At 41.6% G+C, this 14,088-nt stretch overlaps 1 protein-coding gene across 2 annotated transcripts in view; it reads left to right on the forward strand.

Moving 5' to 3' along the window:
- Positions 1 to 14,088, forward strand: part of cpeb4b (cytoplasmic polyadenylation element binding protein 4b) — a 33,749-nt gene that overhangs the window by 11,223 nt on the left and 8,438 nt on the right. Inside the window, exons 3-9 of one of the 2 annotated variants that reach the window (XM_084029835.1) lie at positions 2,900 to 2,990; positions 7,923 to 7,973; positions 11,523 to 11,546; positions 12,788 to 12,958; positions 13,174 to 13,263; positions 13,667 to 13,785; positions 13,937 to 14,051. In XM_084029835.1, coding sequence (XP_083885961.1) covers positions 2,900 to 2,990; positions 7,923 to 7,973; positions 11,523 to 11,546; positions 12,788 to 12,958; positions 13,174 to 13,263; positions 13,667 to 13,785; positions 13,937 to 14,051 — 661 coding nt within the window. The remainder of the gene's footprint in view (positions 1 to 2,899; positions 2,991 to 7,922; positions 7,974 to 11,522; positions 11,547 to 12,787; positions 12,959 to 13,173; positions 13,264 to 13,666; positions 13,786 to 13,936; positions 14,052 to 14,088) is intronic. The other variant, XM_084029836.1, reaches the window with a different exon arrangement.

Raw genomic sequence — 14,088 nt, forward strand, 5'->3', positions numbered from 1 at the left:
TTTCCAGCATGTATCCTTATAGTCCAGCAGGCTTCTCCTCCCAATTCCTGTGTAAAATAGTTTTACTCTGGTGTTAAATTGCTCGTGTGTGTTTTACAAATACCTCATATACTGTACGTTACTGTGTTTACATAAAATGCTAATGCATGGATGATTTTATGGTTTCTACAATTCATATTATTTAAGCATTTCAGTATCTTTTTCTCATAGCTATGCTCTAAAATAAAGTGGTTGATACAATGGATATGATGAAGCAAGTAAAAAAAGTTTATTTCACTCGTGACCAGACAGTAGAGGGGAAAAAAAAGACTGAACACTTTAGTCACGATGTTCAGTTTATTCAACAACAACTTGTAGCCAGAAGAGTCATTGGCTTTGTGCCGTGTGAGATCTCTGACGCATAAATAAGGATAGAAAACGTTTTTTTAAAAGGTATTTCTGCTTTTAAGTATGCATTGGTGGATGACTGGAAAATGAGAAGAGACAGAGGAAGAAATGAGACAACCACTCACATGATGTTTGGGGACATTCGCCACCAACTGTAAATGTTACAACGAGGATATGGATTTCCTACGTCGGTCTTCAGCAGCAGTGTCTGCCTGAATTGCAGTTGCTTCGGATGGAAGGAAGCCAAAACTGTTTATCAGATTTTTTTAACAAGTTGTTGTCAAAGGCCGCATATTTTGTTTGGCTGAGGTGGAGTCAAAACAGAAACCTTATCAGCATGGCCCTTTGAGCATGAGTGTTTTTATGGGCACATACTTGCGATACTTGCATATTTTGAGTATACACATACACATATTTGTGGGTGCATATGAACATTTCCAGTATGGTTGGTATGCCAAGGATGCCCTTGTTTGTAGGTGACAAAAGCTGTCACTTGAGAAATGGCTTGGATCCTGCCTCGTTGTCCCGCCTCGTTGTCCTGCCTCGTTGTCCTGCCTCGTTGTCCTGCCTCGTTCTACTGCCTCGTTGCCCTGCCTCGTTGCCCTGCCTCGTTGCCCTGCCTCGTTGCCCTGCCTCGTTGCCCTGCCTCGTTGTCCTGCCTCGTTGCCCTGCCTCGTTGTCCTACCTCGTTGTCCTGCCTCGTTCTACTGCCTCGTTGTCCTGCCTCGTTGTCCTGCCTCGTTCTACTGCCTCGTTGCCCTGCCTCGTTGCCCTGCCTCGTTGCCCTGCCTCGTTGTCCTGCCTCGTTGCCCTGCCTCGTTGTCCTACCTCGTTGTCCTGCCTCGTTCTACTGCCTCGTTGTCCTGCCTCGTTGTCCTGCCTCGTTCTACTGCCTCGTTGTCCTGCCTCGTTGTCCTGCCTCGTTGTCCTGCCTCGTTGCCCTGCCTCGTTGCCCTGCCTCGTTGCCCTGCCTCGTTGCCCTGCCTCGTTGCCCTGCCTCGTTCTACTGCCTCGTTGTCCTGCCTCGTTGTCCTGCCTCGTTGCCCTGCCTCGTTGCCCTGCCTCGTTGCCCTGCCTCGTTGTCCTGCCTCGTTGTCCTGCCTCGTTGTCCTGCCCTGTTCTACTGCCTCATTCTACTGCCTCGTTGTCCTGCCTCGTTGTCCTGCCTCGTTCTACTGCCCCGTTCTACTGCCTCGTTCTACTGCCTCGTTGCCCTGCCTCGTTGCCCTGCCTCGTTGCACTGCCTCGTTCTACTGCCTCGTTGTCCTGCCTCGTTGTCCTGCCTCGTTGTCCTGCCTCGTTCTACTGCCCCGTTCTACTGCCCCGTTCTACTGCCCCGTTCTACTGCCCCGTTCTACTGCCCCGTTCTACTGCCTCGTTCTCCTGTTGGTTTCCATTATGCTGCCTCATTGAACGAGTGCATTTATGGCTCAGTTAGTCGGTTATGTTATGGGCTCACTCCTAGTTTGTTTTGTCACTGACTTATTAGACCAGGATCTTAAAAATAAGATTCCTTTAGGGGTGTGAATCTTTGGCTTCACTTCGATTCGATTAACGATACAGTAGTTGGCGATTCGATTCAAGGACTTTTTTTTTTTTTTTTTAACGATTCGATTCAATTCGATTCTGTAAACCACAATTCGATTCAGTAACTTGTAACCAAAATTCTATATCCAGTAAATAAACATGCAATAATGCGAGTGAGACTATTTGTATTGTTCTGAAAGGTGAAAAAATAACGTATTTATTCTATAAAAAAGTAAACCTGCATAATATTTTATGCTGAATACAAAAATGTAATTAAAATATGCTCCGTTATTTTTAACATTTTTAGACTACATGCTGGCAGGGGAGAGAGTGTCTTAAACGTATTAAAACATTAATCATAAGTAAGAATCACAATTAATCCGATTAAATGCATTTATATCGATTATTGGTGAAGCCAAAACGATTCATTCTATTTATTTATTGTAGCAGATCGATTTAGTAGAATCTATAGGACTGACAATCGATTCATCGATTAATCGAATGAATCGTTACACCTCTAGATTCCTTGCATTTAAATCCTCACCTCACAGTGTCCTAGTATTGCCTTTATTCAAAGCAAGATAGAAGATATATGAATTGACACAAATTAGGCAAGATGTCATTTTCCTTTGAAACACTCAAGCTAAAGCAAGAAAGAAGTGAAAGCCCTTCATAGATAACTGGGAAAGCGTCTGGCTGCTCCCCCTATTTAAACCTTTTTTTTTTTATGAGTGTGAAGCAGTCAGAATCGCAGTATATTTTCTTGTGTAAATGAAGATGAATCCTGTCTCCTCCTCTTGTGTGTGCTCTTTGGCCAGCTTGGGATAATTGAGGCAATGCTACTTTAAAAGAAGAGAAAAATGAATTTGCTGCAGTTGCTCCCATGAACCATTGCAGTTGTCAGGTCTGTTTTTTAAATCGGCATGTCTTTGTAGCAGGTAAAGAAAATTAAACGGTGTTTCTTCTCTTTCTCTCCTCTGTTTAGGAACGCACCAGGTCATTTGACAGTTTCAACATGAACACGCTGGAGAGCTCCCTGATTGACATCATGAGGGCGGAGCAGGACACTCTGAAAGGTGAAGATGTCAACCAACAACATGAACCGCATAGAAGAGCAATACTACTGTTTTAATTTTAAACTCTGTTAACAGCAGAGACATAGCGCATAGAAGCTAACATAATTCATGTTTGGATTTCATTCACTGATCCATAAACAATATGTCATTTTGGACAGAAATTGAACGATACGAGTGTGCACCTGGTAGTACATTTTCCCACTTTAGCCACCCTCCTCTACTGAAGGTGCATTTTCAGCAATGTCTCATGCACATACAACATAATTCTGCACATGGCTAGCATGCAATATTTAGCCATAGCGTGCATCAACACACTGTAAATTAGTTTCAGAGTATAAATTGAAAGCTCCAAAATAATGGCTTCCAAAATTTTACCAATAGATTGCACAGTGTTATACGCATACATTTATGCTAAAATTAAATTGACCTTTCATAAAATAACATAAAACATAGGCGATAAAGCATAAAGCTAAGCATCTGGTAGGAGTGTTAGCCTTCCAGGTCAAGCTGATAACTGCTCACACACACTTATTCACAATTTATCACCATTCTTTCTTATAGTGTTGCGATCAACAATAATAAGAGAGGTCAACTTACACCTCTGTCTTCTGCTCCCTTTTCTCTCCTTCCGGCACTGAATTTAAAAACAAAGGAAAAACTCATTGCTGACCTCTTTCTCTCCTGCATTTTGAGAAGGAGACGCAGAGAGAATGTCAGACCGATGCAAGCTTAGGCTTTGTATTTAAGAGGGGATTTGTGAGAGAGATGGAAGGACTCCCACTGATCTGAAGTTGTTGGCCATCATTAGTTTTCTTATGATCACAGCTGCAGACCCTTCCATTTTGAAGGATGATAACTTTTTTCAAAATACAATGATGCACAGTTGTTTCTCTCGAGAGGACACAAATACACAACACGGTTTCCTGTAGTGTGAAGTTTGGTGTTGGTTGGTGTTTGTTTATCAGAATCAACATATGTTCCACATATTGCCAGTAAAAGGTGTAAAAAAGAAACCTTTGGTCTGTTAGCAGACAGTGCTTACACACTGACGTAGCCAATAAGTGAAACCTTTGCACCTTTAATGATGTACAGGTCTGTTTTCTTTTTGCGTCTGTGAAACACGTTTATTTCACAGACCCACGCGTACACTCAGATTATTAGGAACACCTCGCTAAAACTAATGCAATTAAACACAACGGTTCTTCAGTAAATCCTCCCGTAATGAAGGTTATCATGTTGTTTCTGTTGAAAAAAACTTTGTGATCAGTTTGGAGGCTGTAGGCTGTTTTTTGCTGTTGAACTGTATAACGTGAGATGAGATGTTTCTGAGATGTGTCAATGTTATTTACAATACCCCACCCTCATTGAAATAAAATGGGGTGGACAAAATAACAGAAATTGGTACACCTAACTAAACTATTGTTATTTAGGTATTCTATGCATAATAAAGTATAATAAAGTAGATGACACTTTTAATTGGCTGAAAAAGACAATCATCCATTGGACCCTAACTAACGTAGATTATTGATTAATAGAGACTAGGCAATGTCTGTTATTGGTTGAATAGTGTTGGCAAAATTGGTCAAAGGTAATCCAGACATAGGTTATTGAATACAGCAGTGTTGTTTCCAGCCGAGAGTGCTTAGCTGAGTAGAAGTACTGTGGCCAATATTAGCTGTTGGCCGAGAGGATGTTTAAGTTGTGAGCCACATTTCTTAGTAGTTGATCACACCACAAGGCTTAACCCTCGACAACAACTACTCTGCACCCATGTTTTTTTTAATGTCACTGCAGTCCAATGGATATTGGTTATATGTCTGTGTAAGCTTAAATCTCAGTACAACCAATCTCAAAATTCAAACAGCAAGATGTTCTTTTCCTTTCTAGTCTGCATATACAGTAGGCTACATCTAATTTCTGAACATTTGAAAATTTAAATGTTATAGTGCAGATAATTTAAATCAGATGTAAGTGCATCTCCTCTAGTCCCCAGTTTAATCTTATAGAATGTATATAATCCAACATGTTTGACAAAGTTAGACGCATCCAAGAGAAACACACATTTATACCAGTTTTACTGCCAGAATAACGAGATGAGTGAAAACTCCAAGCTCCAGACACTTCACTATCACCTCGTATTTATTTCAGCCTCACACCCACTGTGCTAAGCCACATCCAGCTGTGATCTAATGTTCTGCTGTCAAACCTTCGTAAATCTTCCCTCAATATTAAAAAAAAAAGGCTGGAAGATTACCTCATTAGCCATGTTTAGGTGGTTTAGCCATGCTGGCACAGATTCCTACCACTAGCTCACATCCAAGAGCTTGGCACCTACAATCTTTCTTCTAAATTGAAAACCCATAAATGTATGCCTCATTAGGAATGGAACCAATTTAGGGTTTTGAAAATATAAATTATTGTTGATCCTAACTTCCTGTAATAATTGAATGCAAATGCTTTGTCCATTTGGGTCACAGCTGTTTATTTGTGTTGAGGAAAGACAGATTTGTTGTAGTTGGGGTGGTTGTGGCTCAGAGGTAGCACGAGTCGCCGTCCAATCAGATGATTGGCGGTTCGAAACCCTGGCTCCTCCAGTCTGCATGCCAAAGTGTCCTTGGGCAAGATACTAAACCCCCAATTGCCCCCGATGCTGCGCCATCGGTGTATGAATGAGTTAGATAGATGTGCAGGCGGCTCCTCTGCCATCAGTGTATGAATGTGTGTGTGAATGGCTAAATGTGACTGAATGCAGTGTGAAGCGCCTTGAGTAGCTAGTTAACTAGAAAAGCCCTATGTGAATGCAGGTCAAGTCCATTTACTTGTCTGGCAGTGTTTTATATGCGATACAGCAAATTAATGTAATTCAACACATTGTCCAATATATTGTATTTGACATCAGCTTTCTTCAGTAATCTTCAGATTGGTTCATACACAGTGCCCCATTCTGTACTTCTTTCACATGATGCATCACTACAATATCCTTGTCTTTTTCCTCGTCGTCTTGTAGCCTTTGGGCTTCTACAACATATGAATCTGTTTATTCCTTGTTTTCATAATTATAGTCCAGGCTTGTACACTGATGTGCCGAGTGTAGCAGTGATGAGTCCTTTCCTTTTACCTCACAGCAAAGTTAAAATAAAATAACATAATTACAGCACATTTTCTTTGAACACTGACTCTTCTCCAGGCCAACTGTCCCTTGCGCTGCTGCTCTCTGTCACATGCATACAAGCATGCACACACGCAAATATGATAAACACAGACAGCATGCATGCACAAGCACATTTAGATGCACATAACCAGAGCAAAATCTCTCCTTCCTGCAGAACATATTGAACAAAGTGAGTGCGATAAAGCAAAGGAAAGGCGGGACAAAATGTCTACAGTAGAAAGGGCTTTGAATCCCTTCCAGCATTGTCCTGACTGACAGAAAGGATCCCTCTGTTCAGCCGACACACACACACACACACACACACACACACACACACACACACACACACCACTGTGTTGTGTGTGTTCATGCATGCATGTGCTTAAACTGTTACTGCACTGCACATGTACACAGCCAGCGGGTTGCTGTAAGGTTCACAGGGCGGCCACAGAGAAGCCCGCAGACACACAGGGATGTGGCGTTCTTATGGCACACTTTGCTCCTCAGAGACTATTAAAGGCTCCTAAAATCCAACATGACATCCAACACGCGTTGTGCTCAGATGGACTTTGATTTTGGGCGGTGCACCTATCAGCACATACATTACGAAGCTAAATTACAGAGTGTGATAAACAGTTGAGGAATTGAGCTTGTCAGAGTTATCTGGTTTTGGTTGGCACCTTTAATATTAGTTTGATGAAACGGAGCATATTAACGAAACGGTGAACTTGTATTGTGATGCTGATAATGTAGACTGTGATAAATGTGCTTGAATGTATGGAAGACCGTAGTATGGAAATCTCTTGCGTATGTATGTAGCATAGCTCCCGGAAGCTACGGGTAGTCCATCCTGGTTTCTGTGGTCTAGTTCTGTTTTATGCATCACATCTACAGAGTACTGTGGGGCTCAATAGATGAGGTGTGGGGGAGGGGCCAGCGGATTTTCATGTGACCGAGGCATCGGAATGCACCAATCACAGGGCGGTTCATACCCGTAAAACAATGGTTGTACTATTTCAGCTTTTTCATCTCATTATCCCTTTGCAGCAAGCGGGCCTTGCATAACTTTGAAGCTTGTTTGGCATCATAACATGCATTTGTGTGGGTGCGGGTGTGTGTGTGTGCGTGCGAGCGAGACTGGCAAATGGCTCAATGTGAAATGTATGATATGAGGCTCAGAGCAAGTGAGAGTGGGGCACACATAGGAAGGAGGTCGATGAGAGGGAGAGAGATGGTTGGTGTCCCACAGATGTAGTCTCTAATGAGATTGATGTGAAAAAACACTCTGTGTTTTCCCATATTCATATCGCCACAGCCTATTCCATATGAACACTCTTAATGAACTGTCTGAAACACTCGATGTTCAGTATGCTCTTCTGTACAAACGGCTTTTTCAGAAACAAATCCGTGCCCTTTTAATTTGGGACCCGTTATGTGCAAAATCATTCAAATATTGCCCATCAGTGATGTAAATCTTTGCACATGCAGTAATGATTAAAGCATTATCACGGTCACAGACTTTTTAGGTGAAATGTTTGGCTCATAGTGTTGCTATATTTTCTCCGATAATTTGTCTTTCATTTTGTGGCTACCGTTTTATGATTTGTACTTTATCATAGACATGTTTGTTTTTATTAGAAAAATGGATAGCACATAGTTGTAATATTACAATTTCTGGATTTCTTTTAATGATTTTTTTTTTTTTTACAAAAAATTATCACATTTTGTGATTTATAGGCCCCATCATGTTAAATCTTTCTGTTCTGCTTCTCCTTGTGCAGGTCGTCTGGGGTTCCCCCATCCAGGAGGAGACAACCCTCTACCCCTCAATGGTACGTATGGCAACCAACTCAGGTTTTCAAGTGACTACCAGAGATTGACATTTTAGTAATAAGGATTTTGTGTCCAATTTTTTTAATACAATTATTTTGATGAAAATTATCAGATATTGAAAAGTCAATATGTCATTCATTTTGTAGGAGATTGTTGTGTTTTGTTGTGGTCCTTGAATCTAAATTATAATTAATAATATAATACAAAAAATATGCACCCAGGCAGGCTAAATAAAAAGACAATACAACCAAGCAAACAAACAATCCTTTGGAATTCCCGTTCCAAAAATATGCTCCCTCAGATGAATCGTATTGTCCCCAGATACGTGGACGTATATAAATGATAATTCTCTCAATTTGAGTGGCTCTCAGTATGCTCAGATCCGTGTGGGGTCAATTCGATACATAATCAAAGAGTCTATGCGTAGGCTCTGTTAGAGTAGCCATCTGCTGCGCATGTGTGGAACGTGCCTCCAAGCAGACGGTATGAGCAGAACTACTGCGCATGCATTTGGGAGTATAACCGAGGCTTAAGTGCCTTTTGGGGGGAGCTTTTAACATGGCAGTCGGGTCGCAAACATTCTCATTTCACACCAAAATATGTTTCTGAAAACATTTGAAGTGAGAAATAAACGATGCAATAACAGAATCTTGATAAGATAAGATAATCCTGTATCAGTCCCGCGGCGGCGAAAAGTACAAATTGATTCATATTTTATCAGCGCTGTCTGAGTTTGACAGTTGCAATCGGTATTCAAGAGCTTCACGAGCAGTGATTGATGGATGTGTTAGAGATACCTTAGGCACTAATTGGTGTTCGCTCTTTGGAGGTGTTGTTAGATGCAACAAAGGTTTCCCTTCCGGATGCAAACCAGGGACCATGTCATATGCCTCTTAGATCGTTGTGCTATCATGACGCCTCTGAAAACAATATACTTCTTCATCCCTGTGTTTCTGGAGAAATACAATGAAGATTTATAGTATATTTCATCTACTCATATGGTCCTGTTGTACAGAAGTAAAGAACCTTTAAACTTTATATCAATAAATATGCCTTTCTCCAATGGCTGAATCAAATCCATCAAATCCCTTGTACATGCCTCAGTTTCCTCAACAGCATTTTAATATTCAGCTACCTCTCCCTTGCCCTTGCTAGCCCTCATTCCCTTATCTTTGTGTGTATCATGGTGTTGTTGTAGCTTTTTGCCTTCTGGTCTTTGGCCAGGATGTAAAACACGAGAGGCCAGTAGGTCCTTCACAAAATCGCTGGGTCACATGGTGAGATCACATGTTCAGGAACTGTCATCAAGCCCTGAGACAGATGGTGCCAGTGGATAGGCAAGATCTCTCTCTCTCTCTCTCTCTCTCTCTCTCTCTCTCTCTCACTCTCACTCTCACTCTCTCTCTCTGTCTCTCTCTCTGTCTCTCTCTCTCTCTCTCTCTCTCTCTCTCTGTGTCTCTCTCTCTCTCTCTCTGTCTCTCTCTCTGTCTCTCTGTCTCTCTCTGTCTCTCTCTCTGTCTCTCTCTCTCTCTCTCTCTCTCTCTCTCTCTCTCTCTCCCCCCATCTCTCTCTCTCTCCCCATCTCTCTTTCTCTCATCTCTCTGTCTCATAAGCATACACAGATTGCATTCCCGATTCTCTTGATCTCTCTCGCTCACTCTCATTTTCTCTCACCCCCTCACAGCGTATTATCAGCTTGATTCTCGGTCTCTTCCAATCTCACGCACGCACGCACGCATACACACCTTTTTATAGCGCACTCTGCTCTCTTTCAATCTGCTTTCCTGTTTCTCTCCCTGCCCTCTCTCTTTCTAGCTCTCTTTGACCTTCCCCCCAGAGTTAATGTCCATCTGGGTTGGAAAGTCCGCTGCGGGAGCCAGGGATTATTGCTTGTGTGTTTCTGGCCACTTCTTCATCCTCTCCATGTCCTTACAGTTTCAGATGGGTCGATGCTTCATCTCTCCAGTGTCCACATCTTAATTTGTTTTACTTCAGTTCTGTGCAAAGAAACATTATGTCCCTGTGAGCGTATTGAATTGAATGAGCAAAAGAGCAGCTTCTTGTGTACACATATCAGACTGAACCACATTGTGGACTTGTAGACCTGTTACGTGGGTTGTAGACATTTTATTTTCTTCGATTATTACAATTATTTATTTAATTTGTAATTATATATGTCCATTTATCACAACTGTACAATTCTTATTTGTGCTTTTATATGCTATCTGGTTTTAAAAGAAACCAAGGGGCTTTCAAAAAGTGAGTATTTAATGCTATTGTTTCCAGTTGCAGTTGCTATCAGAAGTTTAACACTCGGACGATGGAGGCAGATCGCTGTGCATGTACATGACAGTGGCATAACTCTCCTAATTTCCCAGTTTGGGATTAATAAAGTGCATCTATCTCTCTATCTATCTATTGGTGCCACTGTTGCCTTAATGGGCTGCAGGGATGCTATTGTGTTTACACTGGAATAAACGGAGGTCACAACGGTAACTCCTCACTGTCGTAGATTCATCTTTTTTAAAAGCCTGAAGCGTGACTGGAGGAGGGCAAATCACATATTGTGAAATGGCCGGCCAGATCCAGGAACACATGATGGTAACTGCTCTGTTATTATTGTGGAAGAAATTTTCACTCCCCCCATAGTGCTTCCTCTGCACTTGTAACGACTGCCACTGAGAATGGGAACTAGATTTCTGTGTTGATGCCTGCGTATGCATCAATAGGTTGTTGGACCATTTTGTACTGGAGTTGATCGCCTTTTTGCTCCTTGTTGTTTTATTTCTATCTGCCTGCCCAGAGTCTGAAGATGGAAATTAGCTAGCAGATCAATCTAGTACAAAGCATATTGTCTCTTTTTTTTTTTTTTTAGATTTGTTTGTTTGTGTACATGATTGCTGATGTGAATACATTGAATAAACTAAACAGTCTTCTTTCCCTTTATATGATACGTCATAATGAGAAGGCAGGAAATCTCCCTCCACTGTTATGAATGATAATACACAGTTGTACTTTTCAGTCAAGTTACACAACTGTGTAGCCTCTGTTGCCTTGTCTAATGTTGTAATACCGGTGCCTGTATTTACTTAAGTTACTTTCCTTTTGCCATTGGACTAGTATAGTCTTTGTTACCGTTGCACTGATCTGACCCGTGTCTCTTTTTGCATTGTATTTCTTATTGGTAACGAAACACTTTATTTTGAAATAGTGCCCATGCTGAAACATGTAAAACATCACTTTATAAAATACACTGAGATAAGATTATTGTGTCAACATGATCAAGCTACAAGTCATTATCTTCCTTTACCGAAGCATTTGTCTACAAACCAATCAAAATATAGACTTGTACTTAACCTTTTATAGCATAGTGTTGATAATGTATGTTGACGGTTCCACAGCCTTATTATCCTTCACAGCTGAGGGCAGGCAGGCAGACAATGAAACATCTCTTCATTGTCATGAAGCACCTGGCACCTTTTTTGGTACAGTGTATTGTGCCTTTTATAATCACCCTCTTCTTTAATTTGTCCTTACTCCCCATGCAGCCAGGAATTATAGCAGGAGACGAGGTAAAAATATAATCATGGATATATTATGTCACTTCTCTAGCATAAATTCAGCTCTCGTGGTCTCAGTATATTGACTGAGTTTGTGATGTGAAGCCGTGTCGTTATGTTTTTATTGGTTCTAGGTTGGTTGTTAGATGAATGCTCCTAAAAAATGTTTGAATGGCTTTGCGCTTTGTGTCTGTACCGTGAAGTGACATGTTTGTCTGCATGATTGTTTTAAGTGTTGATTCCTGTGTTAAGCTTGTAAAGTGATCTTAAGTATCTTTCATCCTTTAGTTTGCGTTTCTCTCATTATGCTTGACTCTGCTTCTTTTTTTTTTAAGTCAGACAATAGTTGGCATTGTCACATTCAGCTGAAGGTTATTGCAGCAGACACAAAGTGTAGTATGGGATTTACACACACACACACACACACACACACACACACACACACACACACACACACACACACACACACACAGACACACACACACACACAGACACACACATAAACTGTAAGCTGAGGCTAACTCCCTTGCATAAGTCTTTATAAAGCAGCTCAGGGCAGGTTGGATAGGAGCAGGAATAGGCCGGGGAGGGCTTAGTCTCTGCAACACATTCACAAAGACTTGCACAGCATGCACACTCATCTGTGAAACACTCAACTGTGAAACTATTTAGACATGCCCGCTACTGTGTTTGTTATCGAGAACCCGGATGCATGTTCAGTCCTTCATAGACAATTCGATTGCAGGCCATGTTTGAGTTCTGCATTTCTTACTTTTTGTTTGTTGTTCAGCCCAATTCTTTTGGGGTTAGGGCTATGTTTATAACAGGTTTTTCTCGTTTTAATAAGACAGTTTGAAAAAGATCCCCTACTAACCTTTGAGTGCTGCATGTTTTCCTTCACTCACACTAGTTTTTGTCCTTCAGACAGCAGTATTTTCCTAATATAAGTCTGACATTTTTAACATATTTGCAGATGTTAGTAACCTGCATTAAATGCTACTTACTTAAGTAGCATTTAATGCAGTCTTGAGTGATCAAGACTAAAATAAATATTTTGCCTTTTCCCTTCCACCCACAACCATGGTGGACTATTCAATGCAGTAAAAAGTAAATTAATCGTTTTTTGTAGAGTTGTCATTACTGCCCTGGTGTTGTAACCATGACAACAGCAGACCTTCCTTTACTTTGCCCAAGTTCTCTTCTCCAGAATACGGTATAAACCATTCATCCTCTTCTTCTCCTAACTCTTCCAGGCCACTCCTCTCTTTTCCCCATGGAGGATGGTTTCCCTGACGATGAGCGTGGCGATCAGGGTCTTGCAGGCCTTGGCTCTCCACACTGCTTTCCCCACCAGAATGGAGAGCGCGTCGAACGCTACTCACGCAAGGTCTTTGTGGGAGGACTTCCCCCGGACATAGATGAAGGTAAAGTAGTGATATTAAGATCAAAAGGATTTCAATTCATTTTCGGTTGTGATTGGAACATAGAGGAAAGGGAACTTGAGGGTAACTTATAGAATATGAAAGACAACAAAAGACAATTACACCTGCAACACCAGCTTACTGTACAATGAGGATACATTACAGGGTTTTCTTTAAAAAAAAACAAACAAGAATGCATGCTGTCTGCTTCTTTTCAGATGAGATAACAGCCAGTTTCCGGCGTTTTGGACACCTGTTTGTGGACTGGCCTCACAAAGCAGAGAGCAAATCCTACTTTCCACCCAAAGGTTTGTTAAATTCTTAATCCTGTCTGTTTTGTCTCACAATTTCAAAACCTTTTTGACCTGATCCAATTTGCTTCAGCGTCAGTGTGTTTCTGAATGAGAAAAAGACAGAAATGTTTTTTCTGGTATTCTTCAGGGCCACATTGTTAGAATTATTCATCTGTGTATTACTGCTATTCAAACACGTGCATCTGTGCAGTCTGGTTCTGTCTTTAGGCTGCTATCTGAAGCATTTTGTTACCATGTGTGAGGACTGTTTGTCTGTTTGCAAAAGCTTATGCCTTCCTGCTGCGAATGCAGAATGTGGCATTCATTCACAGTGATCATTGCACTAAATTCCATCACGACTCTTTGTCAATACATCCTGTCCCCGGCAGCATGAATAACCCTGCTGTATTTTGTGCAGGCTACGCCTTCCTGCTGTTCCAGGATGAGAGCTCAGTGCAGGCTTTGATCGATGCCTGCATTGAAGAGGATGGCAAGCTGTACCTCTGTGTGTCCAGCCCCACCATCAAAGACAAGCCGGTCAGTGGGAACACATACACAAACTGCACCCATCTGCTCACATCTCTTGCTGTGAAACTTGAGCTTATGAGCGTGACTTGAACTTGAGTTCACAAGCTGCTTATACTATAGTGCACTCAGTGCTGAAACCTGTTGGTTTTGTGGGTGACAGGTCCAGATCCGCCCGTGGAACCTGAACGACAGTGATTTTGTCATGGATGGATCTCAGCCTCTGGACCCGAGGAAAACCATCTTTGTGGGAGGCGTCCCTCGTCCGCTCCGTGCAGGTATCCTTCATTTTCATAAGAGCTTTTTTCCACCGGA

Source organism: Eutrigla gurnardus (genome assembly GCF_963514095.1).
Source record: "Eutrigla gurnardus genome assembly, chromosome: 15".
Taxonomy (NCBI): domain Eukaryota; kingdom Metazoa; phylum Chordata; class Actinopteri; order Perciformes; family Triglidae; genus Eutrigla; species Eutrigla gurnardus.